Here is a 21,285-nt window from a genome sequence, read left to right as displayed (position 1 = left end):
AGGATGCATTTTGAATGTCCGGTAGTCCTCAAATAACATTTTAGTCCCGTCTCGTCTTGTTAATGAAGACGCGCATAAATTTCGTCATAGTTTTTATCATCAGATATTAGTTTTAGCTCGTCAACGTCTGGTCTTAGTCACAGAAAAAAGGTTCGTTGACAAATATTTTTCGTCTTCGTCAACAAAATTAACACTGCAGCAGAGACACAAATCCCAATTTTTTTATTGTTATTAACGTAGAATGAAATGTAGGTAATTTTTAAAATATGGTGATTTTGACCTGTCCCACCTCAATGGTAGTTAAAAATCTAAATAATACACCATCATTTTGACATAATCTGTTAAATACAAATTCAATTAATTTAGAAAATCAGGTAAAATATTTATATTACAAACTAACATTAATTACTTCCTACAGCATTGTGGGAAGAATTTTCTTGTGTGTGTGTGTTTATGTTTTCACATAGTTTATGTTTTCATTATAGTAAAATAGTATAATAATTAAAAATATATATATTTTTAAATATATTTCAAATGTAATGTATTCCTGTTATGCAAAGCTGAATTTTCAGCAGAAATTATTACTACAGTCTTCAATGCCACATGATGCTTAAGAAATCATGAATCAAGAAATCAAGAAACATATTATTAGTGAACAATATTGAAAACGTTGAAAAATATTGTGCTGCTTAATATTTCTGTAGAAATTGATACTTTTTAGGATTTGTAGATGAATGTAAAGTTCTATCTTTTGGAACATTATAAATGTCTTTACTGTCACTTTGATATTTTTTTTAAAACAATTTTGCAACCCTGTTACTCGTTATATCATTAATTTTTTTTTCTACTGAATAGAAAAATAATATAATTATGTTTATTATTAGAAAATAACAAAAATCACTCAGTCAACAAATACTGTTAACAGGGTCTCATCAAAAAATGGAAAATAAAACTTAGAATGACTTCTTGATGAAGAGGATGATGATCAACATTCTCTGAAGGTTAAGCACCCCCTTTCACTGTCCATTTGAGAGTTTCAGGCCCTATTCTGTATCCTATTTGTGGAAAGTGCCACTTAACTTTTAAAGCAGATGGAGCGAATGCATACTGTCCGTAAAAGTGGCTGTCATTTTCTGGGTGCTTACCTGAAAGTCAGGGTTGGGATTGGGGTAGGGCAGCCAAGCGGAGCGTGAGCTCTCCTGGTACTTGAAAGGCCCACTGAATACTTGGGTAATAGCGCTCAGATTGAAGGTGCACACTGCTGATGCGGCAATGCTGTTGCTGAGAACAGAGTCAGAAGTAGGCAGTCAGCACACACACACACACACTTATATGCAACACGTTTTCACTGACAATCATTAAAGCATAGTGGATCATACTGTGAAAAATGGGTCTGTCCATGGCTGACTGTGATACAGATCACACACTAGTCTACCAGAGAGATAACAGCAGGTAAGCAAAAAAATACAAAAAGGAAAAATAGCAAATGTATGGTGTTAAAATGATAGTCCTCACAAAAAAAAATGCAATTAATAACAGGCTTTTGCTGAGAATGCAGACCACAAAATTGAGATTCTGCAGAAAATAATGGGTCATAAGTTGACTTTTGTGGTTTGAAACCCTGAACATAACAGCAGATATCTTAAAACTGTGTTGTGATCAAAAGGTGCTTAACTCACACATTAGTAGTAAAAATCCCATAGAGAAGCTCGAGTTCAGGCAGGAAAAAGGTTCCCTGCAGCTCGTTGTAGTTGAATGGAATCTCGCCCGGCCGTGAGCAATTAAGCCTGGCCTTCATAAAGGTGGTCCAGGTGTCCTCCAGCAGAAAACGGCCCCCGATGTCGTTCTTGCAGACGCGGGCGGCACGAGAAAACACCGTCCGGCCACAGTCGTGCTCCACGGCGTTCTCACGGAAGAAGAAGTAGGTGAAGTTGCCGATGTCATAGGAGGAAACAAAGTTGGGCTCTGAGTTTGACAGAAACAGGGGACAGATGACAGTGATTAATAACGGATTGCACATGGAGCGGAACCACTGGCCCATCGAGTTGCATTTATTAATCTTATGCTTAGGTAATGGACGAACTGATTTGTCATGGGAGAAGAGAAAGGTTACGGTGAGAAACGATCAAAGTGAGCTTACTCGTTTAATTATCGCTCTCCATTCAAAACAGATGAACTCACGAGCCTCTCAAAGGCAAAAAGAGCAACCGTCATGGCCAGATTCGTAAGATTCAAAGTGAGGAGGTGGATGTGATTGACAGAGAATTCATTTTCTTTTGTGGTGAGGAGCTTTGCACATTTGCACAACATGAAGGAGGAAAAATCAATTGGAAAAAGTTAATGTAATGTAAATGTAAATCAGGTGGAATTCTTCTCTGTCAAGATTTTCTGATAATAATTTTTAAACCCATCAGCTCAGGCAGTTTTTTCAATTTGGACGTTGATGTTTAGGTTTGGAGAAAAGATTAAGGTCTACAGTTAAAGGGATAGTTCATGCAAAAATTTAAATTCTGTCATCTTTTACTGACCTTGATGTTGTTCAAAACCTGTATGTCTGTCTTTCTTCTACATATTTTGAGGTGTTTTTTTTGTCCATATAATGGAAGTAAATGGTGACTAAAACTGTTGGGTACCAACAATCTTCAAATTATCTTTTGTGTTCCACAGAAGAAATTAAGTCATTCAGGATTGGACTCACATGATTGTGAGTAAATGACAGAATTTTCATTTTTGGGAGAAACTTGTTTTTGTGCCAAAATCTAATATAATAATCCAGCAAAAACAAGCCAGATGGACATAACAGGTGACTAAAATGACTAAAACTGTATACATTTTTGTAGTGCTGTTCATTGTTTTTATGGATGATTGCATGTTGCACATCCCACTCATGTTGGCATATGCTAATTTATCTACCTTCAATGATATGACTAATGTTGTACGAAAACATAGCCAAACTTGACCAGATACTCGCTATCTGAAGTCAACAACAAATGATCCGGGAAGCGCTTTCTCATCTATTTAAAAAATATCATGAGTATATTTATTTTACTTTTCCAAATATGCAAATTTACTTGTTAAGTTACTTGCATTTATTTTGTTATTGCAGATGTTTGAACCCTTATCAGAACAGACCTGCAGCCTATTTTTGTGTTGTGAACCACCAGTTGAGAACAACTGCAATAATTAACCAAGTAGAGCTCTTAAAAAAAGATGTGCTACTTAAACAAACATCTCACCCCCCTCCCTCCCCAAAAATGTCATCATTTACACCTCCTTTTGTTGTTCAGAACCTCAAATGTGGAACACAAAAGCTAATGTTAGAGAACGACAGACTCAGTCACTGGCCACTTTTTTTCATACAATAAAAGTGAACAGTGATGGAGGTTGCCATTCTGCCTAATGTCTTCATTTGTGTTACAGAAAGAAATTCATGCAGTTTTGGAATGACATGAAGGTGAGTAAATAATGACAGAAATTCCATTTTTAGGTGAACTACACCAAGTGCCACATTTTCCAAAGACCACAATTAGTCACTTGATTGCTATTAATGACTTTAGTTTTTTTTCTCGAAATGTCATAATTGAATTATATATCTTTCATATAATACCATTGAGCCATTTGGAGTTGTACTGAGCAGTACGCAGAGGTGGAAGTCCTCCGAGGCTGCGGTAGATTGCCGGGTCCCTGCCGGAAAAGTCCATGGCTGTGGCGGCATACAGCTCCCCGCTGGAAGTGATGAGGGCAGTGGAATTATGCAGAGGGTTATAGGGGCACCGTGCCATCCCACTGATTTGATCATGGACCTCGGTCAGGTTAGTCAGCTGTGCAGAGAAACAGAGATTGAATTCAGACACCCTGGAATTCTTCTACCTGAAAGGTATATATCTTAGTAAATACAAACTGAATACAAAAAAACAACAACATTCTAGCCAGACCTTAAATAATTTTGAACGCACTGTTAGTTTGTTTTGAGTCAGAACAGAGAAATACGTTCAAACATTTCCATGGACGGAAATCTCGAAGATGTTCTAATTTTGTTTATGCGAGGCGCTGATGTGGCAGTGAAAACTATTTCACTGTTCGAATCATTTATTACTGCGGAAGCGCTCTGCCTACTTCCAGCCGTGTTGTGTGCTATTTTGTGAGACGGCAAAAATGTTTATCTCATTACTTGGTTGTCACGCCTAGTGGCTGCTGCAATAGCTAAATGCTAATCGTTCGCAACACACCAGTTCCTTCCTTATGTGCAGTACGGAAAAGCCTTGATTCTTGCTTAGCATGACATTTAGCCAGCAATGGGAAGCTACCATGACAGGGAGGTAATTTCCATTTGTATACAATATGCACAAGGGATATGCCACCAAAGGAAGCGAGTATGACTTTTCATGCTGGTCCAAGTTTCTTGAACAGATTTCTGTTCCTTCACGCAGGTTAACGGAGACATCCAGAAAATACTCCATTTGAACTACTAGAGAAGCCATTAGTGAACCATATTGGTTTAAAGGTCCCATATTGTACACCTTTCTGGAGTTTTATTTTAGGTTTTGATTTCCTTAAGAATATATATTTGCGGTAAGTACCAAAAACCATCTCGTTATATTTTTACAGCTCCTTTTTCAGGAGCTCTGCTAAAAACAGGTCGATTTTGGCCTGTCTAATTAATGACAGTAACAATTACGTCACCGCGCTAAGCTGGAAACAAAACAAAGGGAAAACTGGAGGCGGCCCATTCAAACCAGCGCAGATTCGGCTACATAAGGAGCTTAAAATATCATCTTGTTGTGATGTTGGGTGCCAGAATCGATGTAATACAGCCTCAAATTAGAAATTTGATCGCATACCTGCTGCCACTGCCAGACAAAAAAACGACGACAGCTGTGGTTAAACGTGATAAAATGAGTGGACTGGACAGAAACAATCGTCAAAAATGCTCGCGTTTGCAGCGCACACTGCTTATCAGAAAAGGTCCAATAAAGTATTGTCTTTTGATGTTATGGGTGCGTCTAAAGATTTCTTGCATCTCACAACTGTGTTGTGTATGAAATAATGTCTGTGTCCATGTGTAAAACAACAAACTGACGATTTATAATAATTAGTAATTGTATATACATTGTCGTGATTAATTGTGGCTGGAGGATGGATGGGACGGTGGGCAGTGACTGAGTAGTTCGGACTTCATATTTTTACGGAAGTCACAAGGGCTCGTGAAAAAGCACAACTACTTTATGCAGGCTGTGTGCATCTTACTGTGGACTGACTGTTTTGAAACTTATATGGTAGTTACATAGCCCCTAGACCTCAGTTATCATGAAAATAAGCCAGGAAATTTCAGTTTTGACAATATGGGACCTTTAAAGCAGTGGTTCACAAGCTAAAAGAACTAAAAATCAAGATATTTCTTTATAACCCACTTAGCAACTATTTTGTATCTTTCAAAAAACAGGATTGCCGCTTCTTGGAAAACCTAGATATATGAGGAAGCCTCGTTTTAAAAGTGTGATTTGTGGATCGCGCTCACACGCACGCACACACACACATTTTCTTAAATGTTGATATTTAAAAAAATCAAGACTTAATATCTAGTAATTACAACTACATATATAATAATTTACGATATTAATATCTAAGTAATTTCCTTGTGAAATAAATGTATCTCGATTTATATTAAAGTAAAAAGTAAAAGTCGTGACGTATTGTCAAGTATGGTGACCCATACTCGAAATTGGTGCTCTGCGTTTAACCCATCCAAGTGCACACACACAGCAGTGAGTAGTGAACAAATGCACACACACACACACCGTGAACACACACCCGGAGCAGTGGGCAGCCATGCTGCAGCGCCCGGGGAGCAATTGGGGGTTCGGTGCCTTGCTCAAGGGCACCTCAGTCGTGGTATTGAGGGTGGAGAGAGCGCTGGACATTCACTCCCCCCACCTACAATCCCTGCCGGCCGGGGGCTCGAACTCGCAACCTTTCGATTACGAGTCCGACTCTCTAACCATTAGGCCACGACTTATTCATACATTTGTAATGGAAAACAATACAGAAAATCATTTTTTGCAGTATTCACAAGGGAGAGGATTTGAAGAGCTGTTAGTGCTTTTTCCTTTGAGAGCACAGCCAAATCCTGTTCATCATATTTAAAAATGTGATAAAAATTGGCATCAAAAACACGTTTGAAAAATCCAGTTAAAGCTTCTGTTATATTGACGCTCCTACCTTCCATATGCATCTGGTATCTGTTACCAGAAACATTACAAGTGAATGGTTTTCGAATTGAGCAATACATTTCAAACAGCAGTAAATTTATCTATGCAGCTCGAAATGTCATGCCTTCAGTGACTAGCTTATTTTTGTACCAGGAAATCAGACATACTGCATTGTGCTCAACCCTATCGGTCTGTCCCGAAGGCGGATTAGATCCTGTGTGGCCTCTCTTGAATGCTTTTATCTTACATGCAGCTGACAGCCACAACACTTGCCCTGTGTAATCAATGTAAAGGGGGATTATCCTTGATGTTGGCTCGAAGAAAACCTCCGCGAATGGCTGGAAGTGTCTCTGCTTCCTTCAGGACCCGGAGCCCATTTAGCTGGCAATAAAGTCAGGCGAATTTGCATGTTTGGCAAGGCGAAGCAGTCTTTTGAAGCGTCGGTGCCAGGGAGATACTTCTCCCCAAGCCAACGCCTGAACGGATGTGTCTTTTCTTCAGCGCGAAGAAAGATGAAAGGCATTTATTGATGGAACACCTTCTGACAAATAGCACTCGGAAGCCTTCGCAGATATGGACACACTACCCATAATGCACATTAATGGAAAGGGTTGAAAGATGCCTCTTCAGGAGAGCGGCAGCTGTGTTTGAGCGGCACTACAACCTGGATATCCGCTTGTTTAAAGATGTGGCTTTACTGGCGGCGTTACAAGGACACAACGGAGACTTTTCGCTCGTGCCTTCCTGGCTGCGCTAAGTCCTTTCCTGCTGGCACGAGGTATTTATAATGGTAAATCCCTGGGGTGATTTAGCTTTGAGTCAATAATTCCTGCCATCCTTCAAAGAGCCACCGATGAGATGATTGCCATCGTACGCGAATCGACTGTCATCATCATTATCAGGTTTGAGGAAGGGATAGAAGAGTAATCCAGTCATTCAAATTCAGGGATTCGAGCAGAAGAGACTTACATGCATGAATGAAAACTTGGAGATGTGAGGGGGAATAATGGGGGATGTCAGTAAATGTGCTTGCTGGAGATGCTTATCTTTCAATCAGCTGCATTGAGTGGCATTTATTGCGATAGGTGTCAATTATGCTGCAACCCATGCGTTGGAAAAATTTGTCAAAGATAAAGCACAAACACTCGCACAACACCTGCATAACAAGTGTGAACTTTCCACAAAGGACAAGAGACTTAGAGATAATACAAGTTCCCACTTTATTAGAAAAACAGGCCTTGGTTGTTATTGTTGTTGTTTTTTGTCTAGATCTCAAGAAAGCTTTTGAGGTGAAGCACAAACAAAAGTTTATTGAAATAAACCACAGGCTTTGGTTGAAATACCACATGCTATGCTACACAACCCACGCAGCGATGAAAATGTCAAAGGAGGTCAATGTGGGAGAGGGAACTTGGGACGAAGCTAGCATAACATCAGGTCAGGAAGCCAGTGCATTATATTAAGTGCATTGATGCGTTTACATTACCGTGCGGTTGGTGCAAATTGGAGTGAATGCATTTGTCCCGCATGTAAACAGCCTGTCGCCGTTGACGAGTAGAACACGGATGTAATTCTGGCACTCCTCCTGTGAAAAGACATAAGGGAAAATGTGTAAGCGGTAGCAAATGTGTCGATTAATAGCATTACAAAAGCAAAATTGAGCCAACTCAGAAAAATGTGTGTTGGCAAAATCATAACATGCTATGAATAGAAATCCCACCTTTCTGTTAAAGGGATAGTTTACCCAAAAATGAAAATTCTGTCAATAATTACTCACCCTCATGTCATTCTAAACCTGTAAGACCTTTGTTCATCGTCAGAACACAAATTAAGATATTATTGCTGAAATCCGAGAGCTTTCTGATCCTGCATAGACAGCAATGCAACTGACTCGTTCAAGGCCGAGAAAAGTATTGTTTGATTTGAATGATGTTTTAACATGAACCCTTTCAAAATGTAATCTTTGTAAAAAATGTAAACAGTTCTAAATACTTCTGTCTTTCTCCACTCTAATAGGTAGAAGCTATATTAGCGAAAAATAGCTGTCTGTGGTGTTTCCAAAAGGGTCACTGCGTAAACTGGCTTTTCTTAAAGGGGCTTTGGCCAAATTCCAGAAATTCAAAGCCTTTACAGTACAGGAGCTAGGTTACAGATTTTCTGCTATATTAGACCAGCTGCAGGACTTCTTGAACCATAATGCTTCAGTTCGGTGTGTTTTTACAAGGCTTTTTGAGAATTTAGGAGCCAGTAAATCATGCTTGTCTCAAGCACTTGAAACCCTGTCGCCCAGTCTAGCTCGCTGTTGATTTAAAGGTGTTCCAAGGCAGTGCTTGAGGGGGTCAACTTTATTTGCTCATCAGAATGGCTGTTAACTCGTGAAGCTGTTCATTTTCCTGCACTAAGCGGAGTCCTGAAAAGAAAAGGATGATTTACATTTACTAATGCAATTTGGCTGTGGGGCAGTGCTTTGCTGTATACGTAAATAAACTGAGATTTAATATGCCTACCACATCACGATGTGACATGTTTATGAAAACCCCTGACAGATGGCTACACTCCATAGTGTAATATAGTGGCTGCTATGCACTGTTTGCATTACAAACAATACTAAGTCGACAGAACACAATTCACTCCATCAAACACTTTCCTTTGTTCTTGAAACAACAGACTCAAGGAAACCAGATGCAGTGGTTGAAAGAGAAAATTACTCATAGAATTCAATTAAAGATAATGTTTTGTAAAATAATAAAAACAATTTTTTTATATTGCTTTGTGATGCATAAAACAGCCAAAAAGTCTTAAAAGGAATAGTTCAGTTTAAAAAAATGGAAATTATGTCCTTACTCACCCTAATGTTGTTCCATTCATATGGCTTTCTTTTTTCTTTGGAACACAAAAAAAAGGATTTTGAAGAATCGTACTGGTCCTTTTTTTGAGGACTAAGGCTTTCAAGCTTCATATAATATCATAAAAGTGGTCCATACAAATCGCATGCTACATTTCAAATCTTCTGAAACCATATGATAACTCTGTGAAATCACGAGAGAATTTAAACTTCATAAAGAACTTTTAAATTAATCGACTGATTCGGTTCACAGATCTGGTCTGAATGATTCAGAGTGATCGAGTTATGAGCGATCTCAAAAAGCTATCATTAGGACAATAACAATTATCAAAATATAATTTTCCTCGATTAAATGATAACAAGAATTTGATAAATGTTTGATATAATGTTTGTGTGCCAGAAGCGGAACGAAACAGTGCTACTCATTTGAACTGTGCCACACGGACCATTTATCCGCTCGGCTCAAAGTTCAAACGGCAGCGCAGTCCGAGCTCACTAGAGCAAATATGTTTACTCGCTGATGAGTCTCGGTCACTAAACACTAAACAGAGCTGTGACGTCCATTGTGAAGTGCTTGAATTCAGTTAAGAACACAAATGACTCAGTGATTTAAATTAGTTTAAAGCCAGAAGAAACAGTGCTGACAAACAGGAGAAACACTGTGCGCAACGACACAGTCAGAAGACTTTTCAATCTACACATCGCCATCATTTACCATGGATTAACTGCACCATGGTATTGTGGCAGAAATGTGGGACAATCATAATACTTTTTATTATATTATTATTGTAGACATGAATTAAAAATATTAAAGGAGTAATGGAAAATAATTCGAGTATTTTTGACATTAAGCTACATAGCATTTGCGCATTTAGACTAAATGTATTGAGACTACTATTCATACAAATACTTAGAAATAATATGGTTACATTTTTACCATGGTATTTCAACTGTGGTTTATCTGTGGTTATCATGATCTAAATGTATGCTACTAAGACCAATGGTTAATTTGAATAAAACTCAAACAGCCAGAATAATTACATTTCACCATATAAAAATGAGGAAATAAAGATGTTAAATTAAATTTATAATTATCAATATAGACTGATATGAAGTATCTTATTGTGATCATTTTTTAAGCCATATCGCCCAGCCCTAGCTATCATATCACTTCAAAACATCCGGAATACAGCATTTTAGTATAGTTTTTGGTGCTTTTGTGTACCTTCTGAAGCTTGAAATCTTGCAATTGCATGGAAAAGAACAACCAGCACATCATTCAAAATGCATCCTTTGTTCCACAGAAGAAAGAAAGTCTGGTACTTTTTGGAAGCAAATATTATTTTTTTTGGGATGAACTACTACTTTAGAGATATTTTGAGCCACCACATGTCCAGTCGATACAGCAAGACTCCACAATTGCAAGCAAGTTACGACAGCCTTCTCCTGCAATTCTGAATTACAATCACATGTTGCTCAGAGTAATCCATCTTATTACGGGCTTCAGAACACGTTTCACAAGCGAATTAAAAAAACACTCGTGAGGCCATTCGCACAGGCTGAAACCGCACAGGGGCCGAAATACACCTTGGGGCTCGGCCCAGGCTGGAAAGATGGTCAGCAATACCAAACACAGTCCCTATACAGCTCCCATATAACTTAAAATGGCTTAGCTCAGTGTAGCATACTATAAAGCAAAGAGGGACCCTCCGTCTCATGTTTGACAGAGCTGGAGTTAGTGAAATATTAAGGAGATTTAAGAAAAATTTTGTATCACAAATCTGATCTGATTCAGTCAGCCTTCAAAAACACAAGGGAGTCGTTGCTGAAGTGCCATGGAAACGGCTCCATAGCAAAGTGGAAGAGACATGGGAATGCCTGAGCAAGAGCAATGCCATAAATAATGGGTTAGCTATTTTAGGAGGGCGATTGCTGTCTTAAGTACAGGTAATATTTAAAATAACCTTCATTCAGGATGTGAATTACAGTGGGGTTTGAATTCACCCCCTCCTCCCCCACCAATGGAAGTCAAAACAAAAGGTAAGTCTGAAACATATTACAATGTTTCAGTAAGCACAAAAGGTCAGATAACTAGTTAGTTAGCTCATATTTCCATGTGGCACCAAATGGTAACAGAAATTGCACCAGAGGTGGTTACTATAGCAACAGGATGCCGCTTTACTGGTTTCTGTTAGGATCAGTATTGTATGTTATTTAAAACATAAATAGGTACTATTATGGATATACAAATTGCATTAAACTTCTTTTTAAAGTGTTTTGTTTAAAAAGTCAAAACAGTAGACGTTTGTCTAGCAGGTTTAGACAAAATTCAGAATTTCAAAATTGGCCCTGTTTCAATTCACATGTTAAATCTGAATTAAACTGTCCATGCCTTACTGGAAGTTGAACTGAAATAACAGGAAGCATGGCAGGTAAAGACATTCTGGGAAGTAAAGTGTTCTTGGTCCATAAATTTGCTTGTCTGTAACGTTCAAACTCAAAGACATTTGAAACTTTTTCAATCCAACATTTAAGGTTTGTAAAAAAAAAAAAGAAAAAAAGATTTATAATGGTTATTCCAAAGGTTATTAATTTTTCAGAATTTCAATTAATTTGAATTCCACTTCTTTAAATTCAAACGTTTGGGGTTGGTAAGATTTTTTTTAGGTTTTGAAGTAAGTAGGCTCACCAAGGCTGCATTGATTAAATAAAGTAAAAACACTAATATTATGAAATATTATTACAATTTAAAATAGTTTTCTTTTAGAATACATTTCAAAATGTAATTTATTCCTGTGATGACAAAGCTGAATTTTTCAGCCATTACTCCAGTCGTGCAAAAAAGTACAAATTAGTACCAAAAAGTTACATATTAGTACCTTTTTTAAAGGATAATACCCCAGCGACAGTTTTTGTACTTTTCAGAGGTGCTTACCTCTGATTTGCCTCGACTGAAACAGGCTCCTTTGGTAAACTCATCGCAATGCCATTCTGCCTCCTGTAAACAAACACATATTAAGAAGAACATCATGAAATTACATGTTTTGCTGTTAAAGAGGGCATTGTTGTGAGCTCATTATTCATACAAGATAAAAAACAAAAACAAAACAGATAGGCTTCGTCAGACAATCGATCTATGCCTCAAATGATTTTTAAATTTACTAAGCTCCAGGATATAGTGCAAAAGAAACTCTTTTTTAAATCGAATCTCTGTGTTTAGCTAGGTATTATCGATTGTCACTGAGAGGATAAATGAACTTGGCTATAGAAAGCAGGCAGATCTTGGATGATAATCACTTGTATTCAGCTCCCCGGCATTCTGGGAAAAACAACAGGTTTTTCAGAGGCAGCCTGTGTGCTGTCCTTCACTGAGAGATGAGGGTCCCGGAGACAATGACAGCGTCCACAGACTATGGCTGCATTCACATTTCACCGCTGGCACTGAACTGCTGGATAATGCCAAGTTTGATGTCTGCAACTGCCTCCAAATGGATTTTAATATCAAATGAGCTCCTCGCACTTATTGACTATGAGATCTCTGGCTCGGATCCAGACGTGTGAGACTTCCAGCTTGCCAAGCGAAATCAAGCGACTAACTATCAAAAAACAATTAAGGAAAATGTTACAAAGGCACACCATTTTTATCCTTTCCAGAACTGAAAAATTAATAAGAAATTATCATTCCCCAAGGAAGCACGACTCCGGCTAGACAGTAACCTCATTCTGAAGTGATCTAGTGCAGCAGAAGCCCTGTGGCTGCTGGCTGAGATGTTACTCTGTCTGGAGAATCTTCGATCATGGCTTTATGAGATGGGATTGTTATGTCACACCGGCCCGAGGCTGAACAGGACGTAGTGTACTTGTGACCCTTTGGAAACAGGCTAATATTAAGTAAAAAAATGAAATCCAGGTTCTCATTCCCTCGAGCCAATAGGGAATCTTACGAGTGACACTCAGAAGACGGCAGGGTGTGAATGTGCAAATGCAGGACTGAAAATGCGTTGTTTTGCTCAGTCATGCTGCTGAATGAGTTTCCCCACGAGGCCCATTCATGCCAAATCTCCACCGCAAGACAGAGAAATAGGCTGAGGGACGGAGACACAGGAAACTCCTTCACATCCAGAGTGACAAGAAAGATGATTTAATGTGTCAAAATAACCATTAGCAACTGATATAACACTTTCAGCCTGACATAACAGCAGCGCAATGATAGGAAGGAGCAGAAAGAAGGCTGGCATTTGCTGAGGGAAGAATACTACACGCTTTCATGCTTCAAAGTGTATTGTCATATGCCATAATTATAGCTAGGCAACGGCGCTGAGGCACAACACTACATTTATAACTGTGCATTTCATGAACTTTTGTAACCGAACAGCAGAAGGAATAGGAACAGACTTCATTCTTATATCCCTGGCTAGAAACCGGCTATTTTGAGGAAAGTCAGTCATACAAACAAACTGCACATCAGCAGAAAGTGCAAGGATAGCATTAGGATGTCTTAAAGCATTTTTTTGTGTGTGCCAGCACAAATTGCTCAGAGGTAGTAGTCGTCGCCCACTTGAGATGTTGCGTTTAGCTCAGCAAAAATGGTGTAAAACGTGAATTAAATGTAATTACGAAAACCATTAACTTGACAAATTAGGTTAAATTAGACTTTGGAAAATTGCATTATGAATTTCCAGGATAGTCTAAACAATGTCATTCGGTAGTCAGCATCATTCATCAGTAGAGCTATTTAATGATGTAATAATGCTGAACATAACCATTAACCAACTTGAACTTGGCCATTAACAACTTGAATGTTATTTGTGCTCTGTGATATTTTTACACAAGACATTTTTCAAAAAAAGTGAATAATGGGAAAGATGCAGGTAGACACCAGCACAGCATAAAATTGCTCTTTCAGTAAAATATGCTCCATTTACGTCAACCTGTATTTATAAATCAAGCGTAGTGTTAGTTCTGGCCGATCACGTTAGTCAATCCCATCTACCTATAGGAATACGACACCTATCAAAGCATTCATATATAAGGTCCCTCAGTATTATCAGCAGATTTCACAATAATTATTTCCTTAAAAAGTGTTCATCAATCTATCCACCTTATTTTTTAACGCGGAAGTGGGGAAATGACGAGAAGAAAGTGCAGTAAAGAGTAACCGTTTGCACTACAAAGCAGTGTGTTCATAATTAAGATAATACATTAAATAATATGGTAAGAAACACTAGTTTGCAATATCAAGCAGCAAAATGAACTGTTTTGTACAGCTAAAAATAGCTAGAAGGATGACAACGGAAGCCAGACACATTAAATTTACAAATTACTGCTCTTATGGGAAAAATAAGGTGGATAACTGACTTCGAAGTATTTGTCGTTTAAAATTGGCCTTGTTAAAAATAACCGTTTCCTTTTAAAAGTGTTCATCAATCACTCTTTCAGTAATTTTGACAGTTCAATAAGCATTTTACTGTACATTTTACACACAGTTACGTTGTCAATTTTTGCTCCCCAAAGGAAAACAGTCCAAATAAAGCCACAACGTTTTCAGACAATGCACAGGCCATGGCGTTTACTTCTTATTTGATTCAGTGTAGTTAAACGAATCGTTGACTGGCCAATTCAATGATTCACTCACAAAGAGACACTTGTTGCCACCTATTGAGGTAATGATGTAACTTTCAGAAACCCCCGTAAAATTATTTCTAGTGATGTCCCTGGTCGGCCACACCTTGAATAAGTTTGGTAGACTCAAAGTAATGGCTTAAAAGTTCAAAAATTTTGTGTTAGTGTTAATATCAGTGATTATATATAGCTGTAAAATGGCTAGGAATTAATGAGTTTTCTCTTACCAGTGAGCGTGAAGGCAACAGGTATTGCGAAATTTAAAACTTTGACTGGAATTACAATGGAGTTAGCCTATAACAAAACACGCAGAGCAGATGGGAAACTTTCACTCTGCTCCACTTACATATTCTAATCGATTCTGTATTTTGCTTGATGCTTTATATGCGCTAACTCGGTTTAACTTACATTGCGTATGCAGCACCACAATGAAGAAAAAAAGTAGACTAAAAGAAAAATCACAGAATAGGACATAATGCTCAATAAAATTCACCTTTTGTTTTATACAGTTTGCCTTTCAGCTTTTCAGAGGTTTTCTTTATGGACGCTATACAGTTGGTTACATACATAACTTTCACCATAAACGGCAAAACACAGACAACATCTGCAGTTATATAAGCACACTTTAATGTCTTTACAGTTCCACCGCTCCTGTATGGTAAACTCGCTCCATTGTTCCAGATGGTCCGGTGCAGACCCCAGAACTGAGCGGTCATTGTCAGGAACAGGTGGGCCAGAGAGACCCAGTCAGCACCGTGTGGGTTGAGTCGCCCACCACACGGCTCTCTCCGAGTTCTGCCTGGAATTTACATTGCCAAGACAAAACAAAGCATGCATAAATTATTGTAAGCATTTCTGGTGTGCATGCTTGTATTATCTGAGTTGAAGAATGCAACCACAGGCACGCTTTGGATATTCAATGAATTCTGCTCATTTCAACAAGCAGCACGTCAGGCGACAGTCAACAGATGACAAAGTACTGCATCTTGTTCAATTGGATTAATCGTGCATTTTCATAATTACGATGCACTGAAGTGTGGAGATTTAAGGTGATCCCATCCTGCCCTGCAACTGTGGCTTGTAAATGAGTTTGAAACCTCATACATCACAGAAATCCTAGCCAAAGCTGATCTTTTACCAAAACCCAATACATTTCCACTCATTATATACAGTATGTAAATGGGAAAAAAATCCCAGCAGCATTTACTAGAGTATGTTGCTAAGTAGCCATTATCAGACTGTACTTGGCATATAAAACCACGGTCCAAGCCTAGTCCCTTTTTAATCTGATGGAGTTACAGTATACAGAGCGCTGAAGGGGAGCTCATATGTTCATTATTTCATGAATTTAAATGGCTGAGTAACTGGTAGCAATTGAAACAGCCACCCTCAGAAATTAGCACAAGTGTTCTGTTGATCAGTGCATGTAATTGTTTTAGTGACAGTGAGTAAGAGAGGTTAATGAAATACATGACTGACAATCTGTCTCTTTTACTTCAACTTTAAATTGTGTATAAAAGGAAAGTTAATGATATAACATGTCAAAGTCAATATCACAGCTAAATGCTGTTAATAACACTTTTCCACGAACTCCCGCTCTTTAGAAAATATGAAATCAAGAGCATCTTGATAAGTCTAATTGTGCACAGTTTATCCTCAAATGTGTATTTGAATCAGTTGTCTGCTAGCAGGTTTCTTATGTGGCAACTTGTTAGCAACTTTAAAGCACACAACTGTTTTAAAAAAAGTTGAGGTTTGAAAGTGTGTAATTAATGTAACTGACAGCACAAGTTTTTCAAGTAATGTTAATCACAGACTTTATTTTACTCAAAGAACGCTAATGTAAAAACCCACTGGAAAATTTCACAGACATCCATGGCTCAAAGAACTATAAACTAAAATCGGTACTGTGTGAAATGATGATAAAATGTCATTCATATCAGTTTAAGGCCAAAATTACATTTAATTGAGAAAAGATCAATGAATTTCCTTTTGTTTTGTTTTTAACTTTTTAATTTATTTATTGTATCTTGATGTTGGAGAAATGTCAGTCAAGTAACAACTTGGATATTTTTTTTATTTATTTGTTTATTATTATATATGTTTTATTATATTATCAGTTGACAGACATGAGATATGTCAGTCAATTGACAACTCAAATCATTTTTTATTTGTTTTATAGATACAATTTATAATCTTAATGTATCTTAACTTAAATGGTTTACATTTCAGTTTTGACATCTCAGAATTAAACAACTTTTGAAAGGCAATACAAATATCTAACTCAAATATCTGATAAAATATCAAACATACATTTATTTATTCATTCATTCAAAAGTGTAACATGTAAGTGATGTTTGAGAATTTCATTCAATCATTCAAATTTATAATTTTTAATTGTATTCTTAAATGGTTGGCATTTAAGTTTTGACATTTCAGAATTAAATAATATATTCATGCACATTTGCACAGAATATCAGTTTACAGACAGTACCAAAGTGAGGGTTTAATTTGTGATTATTAATCAAATAATGTGACTTAAATTGTCTAAGAACATTACCTAGCAACATCAATACTTGCTAATTAATATTCATGAGTTCATAACATCATTCACAATTCCGGTACCCCTAAATTAACCATAAACCAGATAAAATAAACAAAAGATCCAGAGTCACGGCTGAAGAAAATCACCACGCAACCAGCTGACATGAAAAAATCATCGATCACGGTAATGGTTCTGTTTCTGCTGAACCAAACGCTCTGGTGCATGTGTGTAAGTACAACGTAGAGTTGAATTGCACTCGTGGGCATATCCCCTTAGAGCAAACGGCTAAACACCAGTTTAAATCACAATGATTATCATATTTGCTGCAGGAGTGGATGTAAACGGCAGGTCCGGGCCAGTATGTTTGAATTGAGACAGCTGTCATGAGCTGAGGAGCTATACTGCTGCGTTAAATAGAGAGTAAGTGAGCGGCACAGCATTATGAGTGCATGCGTGCTGAATTGACACAGCAGGCTGGCTGTGGTGCAGAGGACATACAGGTTTAACCTGAGGCAATTGGTCAACAAGCCACTCGATAAGACGCCACCTCACAGCGCCTGCGTTCATTTCCTTCGAACCTGCCAAAAGGAAACCAGACTATCCTGAGCAGCCAGACCTCATCCAGTTCACTTAGAGTTAAATATTAAATTATTTAACGACGCAGTGTTAAACTTATACATATGCATTAGGAATAAAGACGCCAATTGCTCTGTTGCATATTAACAACTGATTTAAATTTACTCCCGTAAAAAGGCTGAATAGAGGCGTACTGGGGAAACAGGCTCTGGCGTTCATTTGTCAAGCTTGAAATACAATGAAGTGACTACAATGCATTTATTCAGGCAATTAATCAGTGGTGCTAGGAGTGCTGCTGCTGTACAATATGCAAAATGCTCAAGGGAGAGCAGACTTGACAGAGGAAAATCGGCTGAGCAAGGTGGACTCTGGGTAGACTGAGACCATAAAGACTGAACTATAGAGCTGCTCTTCCTCAAGCACCTCTGTCATTTGACCAATGAGAGAAGAGATGTATTGTTCAATCCATCTGGACTTCAGAATTCTGTTGATGTAAGAAACTACAAGAAGCCATTGTCTATATTTTCTCCCATTAAAGGTCACTGCCAATATCATGATTTTATAAATTGAATTAAAAAAAAAAAAACAAATAAATAAAAAAGGTAAATGTGACTTTTTATCTCACAGTTCTGACCTTTTGTGACATATAATCTCAGAATTCTGAGATGTAAACTCACAGTTCCAAGTTTACATCTCACAATCCTGTGTTTATATCCTGCAATTCTGCCACAGAATAAACAAACAGTTGATTGACTTTTTAACTCACAATTATGACTTTAACTTGCAACTGCAATCTCAATTCTCGAGAATTGCGAGAAAAACAGTCAGAATTGTGAGATAATAGTCACAATTACCTTTTTTTTTATCCCAAGGCAGAAACAGCTTCCGCATGTTTAATGTATATAGCAATGCGCAAAATAACTGTTCTTTGAAAAAAAACATTGCCTTGCAAAGTGACCGTTTCTCCAAAGCTGCTGATGTGTCCAGTGTAGAACTACAAATACGCAACTAAATTCATATTTACTTATAAATTAAGCATCACTACACTCTTTTTTTTGGGAAAAAATGAAAAAGCATTGGATTACTATAATTCAACATTCAGCATGCTTCTGTTTACCATGATAGTAGAAGACGTTTAGAACTGCCATTTATCATGATATCCTGTGTAAATAAATTTGAAACCTATATATGGTTTCAAGTGTTTCTTTAACACTTTTCCATGTGGGGATAAATAAAAAAGCAGTTTTCTTCCCTTTAATAAATGTTTGTTTATAATTAGAGTCACCTTTTAAGCCTTTCATTTTTTATATATTGATTAATATAAAACATTTTAAGCAAATAATAAAAAGAAAGTAGCAATTCTCAGCTTTAGTATTTAAATTAGTTGGATATTGATTTCAGTGGCTTCCTGTCAGGCAGCTCACAGGAAGCCTGAGACTAAATCCAGTGCAGACTAGTCCATCAGAATTTGTCTATCAACAAGCAGGTCTACATTGTTAAATCACATCTGAAAACCGGCTTTCCTCATCTCTCTTGTGGACGACAGCCTGACAGAACAACAGCATTACACAGTGGACAAGCATTAGGAGACATCATCTGGACCTGTCAGCCAGTTTGCAAACTCACTATCCCAAAATATGAGTATGTGACTTTGCACTGACGGTTTCAATCACATTGTGTCTATCAATTCATGACCTCTTTCTTTTTTCTATTATGAAGATTTCTGAGAAAATTAAACTAGTCTGAGACATTCATTTTTCATTAAAGTATATCTGACCTGCCCAACCTTCCAAAGGGGTCTCTTTCAGCAAACTCTTTTCATTATTGTGAAGGGACCTGCAGGAAACTGAAGTCATGGTAAATTATGATTCCAAACTTCATTCCGGATCAATAGATGTAACCTTTTTTCCCCCAAAAAACCATTCAATCCAGAGTCACCCACACAGAGAACTGCTCCATCTGATACACTTAAAAAACAGCACATGCACTGTGTACAATTTGTATATATTTTACATATAATGTATAATAAAGGAGCTAACAGTAACAAATTTGTTCAATCAATCAATCTATCTATCTATCTATCTATCTATCTATCTATCTATCTATCTATCTATCTATCTATCTATCTATCTATCTATCTATCTATCTATCTATCTATCTATCTATCTATCTATCTATCTATCTATCTATCTATCTATCACCTAATTTATATACGTTTATTTTTATATATATACAGGTACATCTGTACCAACAGTGGACCAACACCAGCAGATGACATGGCAGCCCAAATCATCACTAACTGTGGAAACTTCACACTGGACTTCAAGCAACATGGATTCTGTGCCTCTCCAATCTTCCTCCAGACTCTGGGACCTTGATTTCCAAATGAAATGCAAAATTTACTTTCATCTGCAAAGAGGACTTTGGACCACTGAGCAACAGTCCAGTTCTTTTTCTCCACAGCCCAGGTAAGATGCTTCTGACGTTGTCTCTGTTTCAGAAGTGGCTTGGTAGCCCTTTTCCTGAAGACGTCTGAGCGTGGTGACTCTTGATGCACTGACTCCAGCTTCAGTCCACTCCTTGTGAAGCTCTCCCAAGTGTTTGAATCAGCTTTGCTTGACAGTATTCTCAAGCTTGCGGTCATCCCTGTTGCTTGTGCACCTTTTCCTACCCATATTCTTCCTTCCAGTCAACTTTGCATTTAATATGCTTTGATACAGCACTCTGTAAACAGCCACACCTTTCAGTAATGACCCTCTGGGACTTACCCTCTTTGTGGAGGGCGTCAATGTTCGTCTTCTGGATCATTGCCAAGTCAGCAGTCTTCTCCATTATTGTGGTTTCAAAGAACAAGAGATGCCTGGAATTTATACTGTATGGATGGTCATTTATTGAAATTCAAATGTAAATATTCTAATATTTTGAGAAACTGATTTTTGACTTTCATGAGCTGTAAGCTCTAATCATCAAAATTAAAACAAAAAAAAATATATAATATATTGAAAAATATATTTTACAGTATATACAGTATATATATATATATGTATATATGTGTGTGTGTGTGTGTGTACACATATATTAATATATTGGGATGTATATAAATATGTTGTGATTGGAAAATGAAAAGGAGCTGACTGTAAAAGAGGGGAAAATGTAACAGATGGTAAATTATTGTTTACTACATGTGGTAATACAAATAAAATGAATAAAAATAACAGCTAAAGAAATGTTCAGTGCAGATAAAATAATAAAATACAAGTCTTTTAATTTGCTTTTACTATGTATATTAAGGACATTTTAGTTGGCACCAGCTATTTGAATTTTGAAGTAATTTTTACACACTTGCTTATACAGTAGGGGACACAAATTACACTCATTTTGTACAATGACCCATGAAATATAATGTGCCCTGCCTATGTCCATATACTGATTACATACTATACATCTACTATAGTGCTGCCACATTTATCCTGCCATTAAAAGGCTTT

General features: G+C 37.4%; 1 protein-coding gene across 1 annotated transcript in view; it reads right to left on the bottom strand.

The window, feature by feature from the left end:
- The window catches only part of LOC306862952 (semaphorin-5A-like), a 163,419-nt gene that overhangs the window by 66,239 nt on the left and 75,895 nt on the right, over window positions 1–21,285 (bottom strand). Inside the window, exons 5-9 of the mRNA XM_079406065.1 lie at window positions 11,990–12,052; window positions 7,696–7,794; window positions 3,608–3,821; window positions 1,680–1,965; window positions 1,146–1,281 (exon numbers count right to left, since the gene is read on the bottom strand). Coding sequence (XP_079262191.1) covers window positions 1,146–1,281; window positions 1,680–1,965; window positions 3,608–3,821; window positions 7,696–7,794; window positions 11,990–12,052 — 798 coding nt within the window. The remainder of the gene's footprint in view (window positions 1–1,145; window positions 1,282–1,679; window positions 1,966–3,607; window positions 3,822–7,695; window positions 7,795–11,989; window positions 12,053–21,285) is intronic.

Source organism: Barbus barbus (assembly GCF_936440315.1).
Source record: "Barbus barbus genome assembly, chromosome: 44".
Taxonomy (NCBI): Eukaryota; Metazoa; Chordata; class Actinopteri; order Cypriniformes; family Cyprinidae; genus Barbus; species Barbus barbus.
Note: the sequence above shows the minus strand (reverse complement) of the source record. Positions and strands in the feature narration are given on the sequence as shown.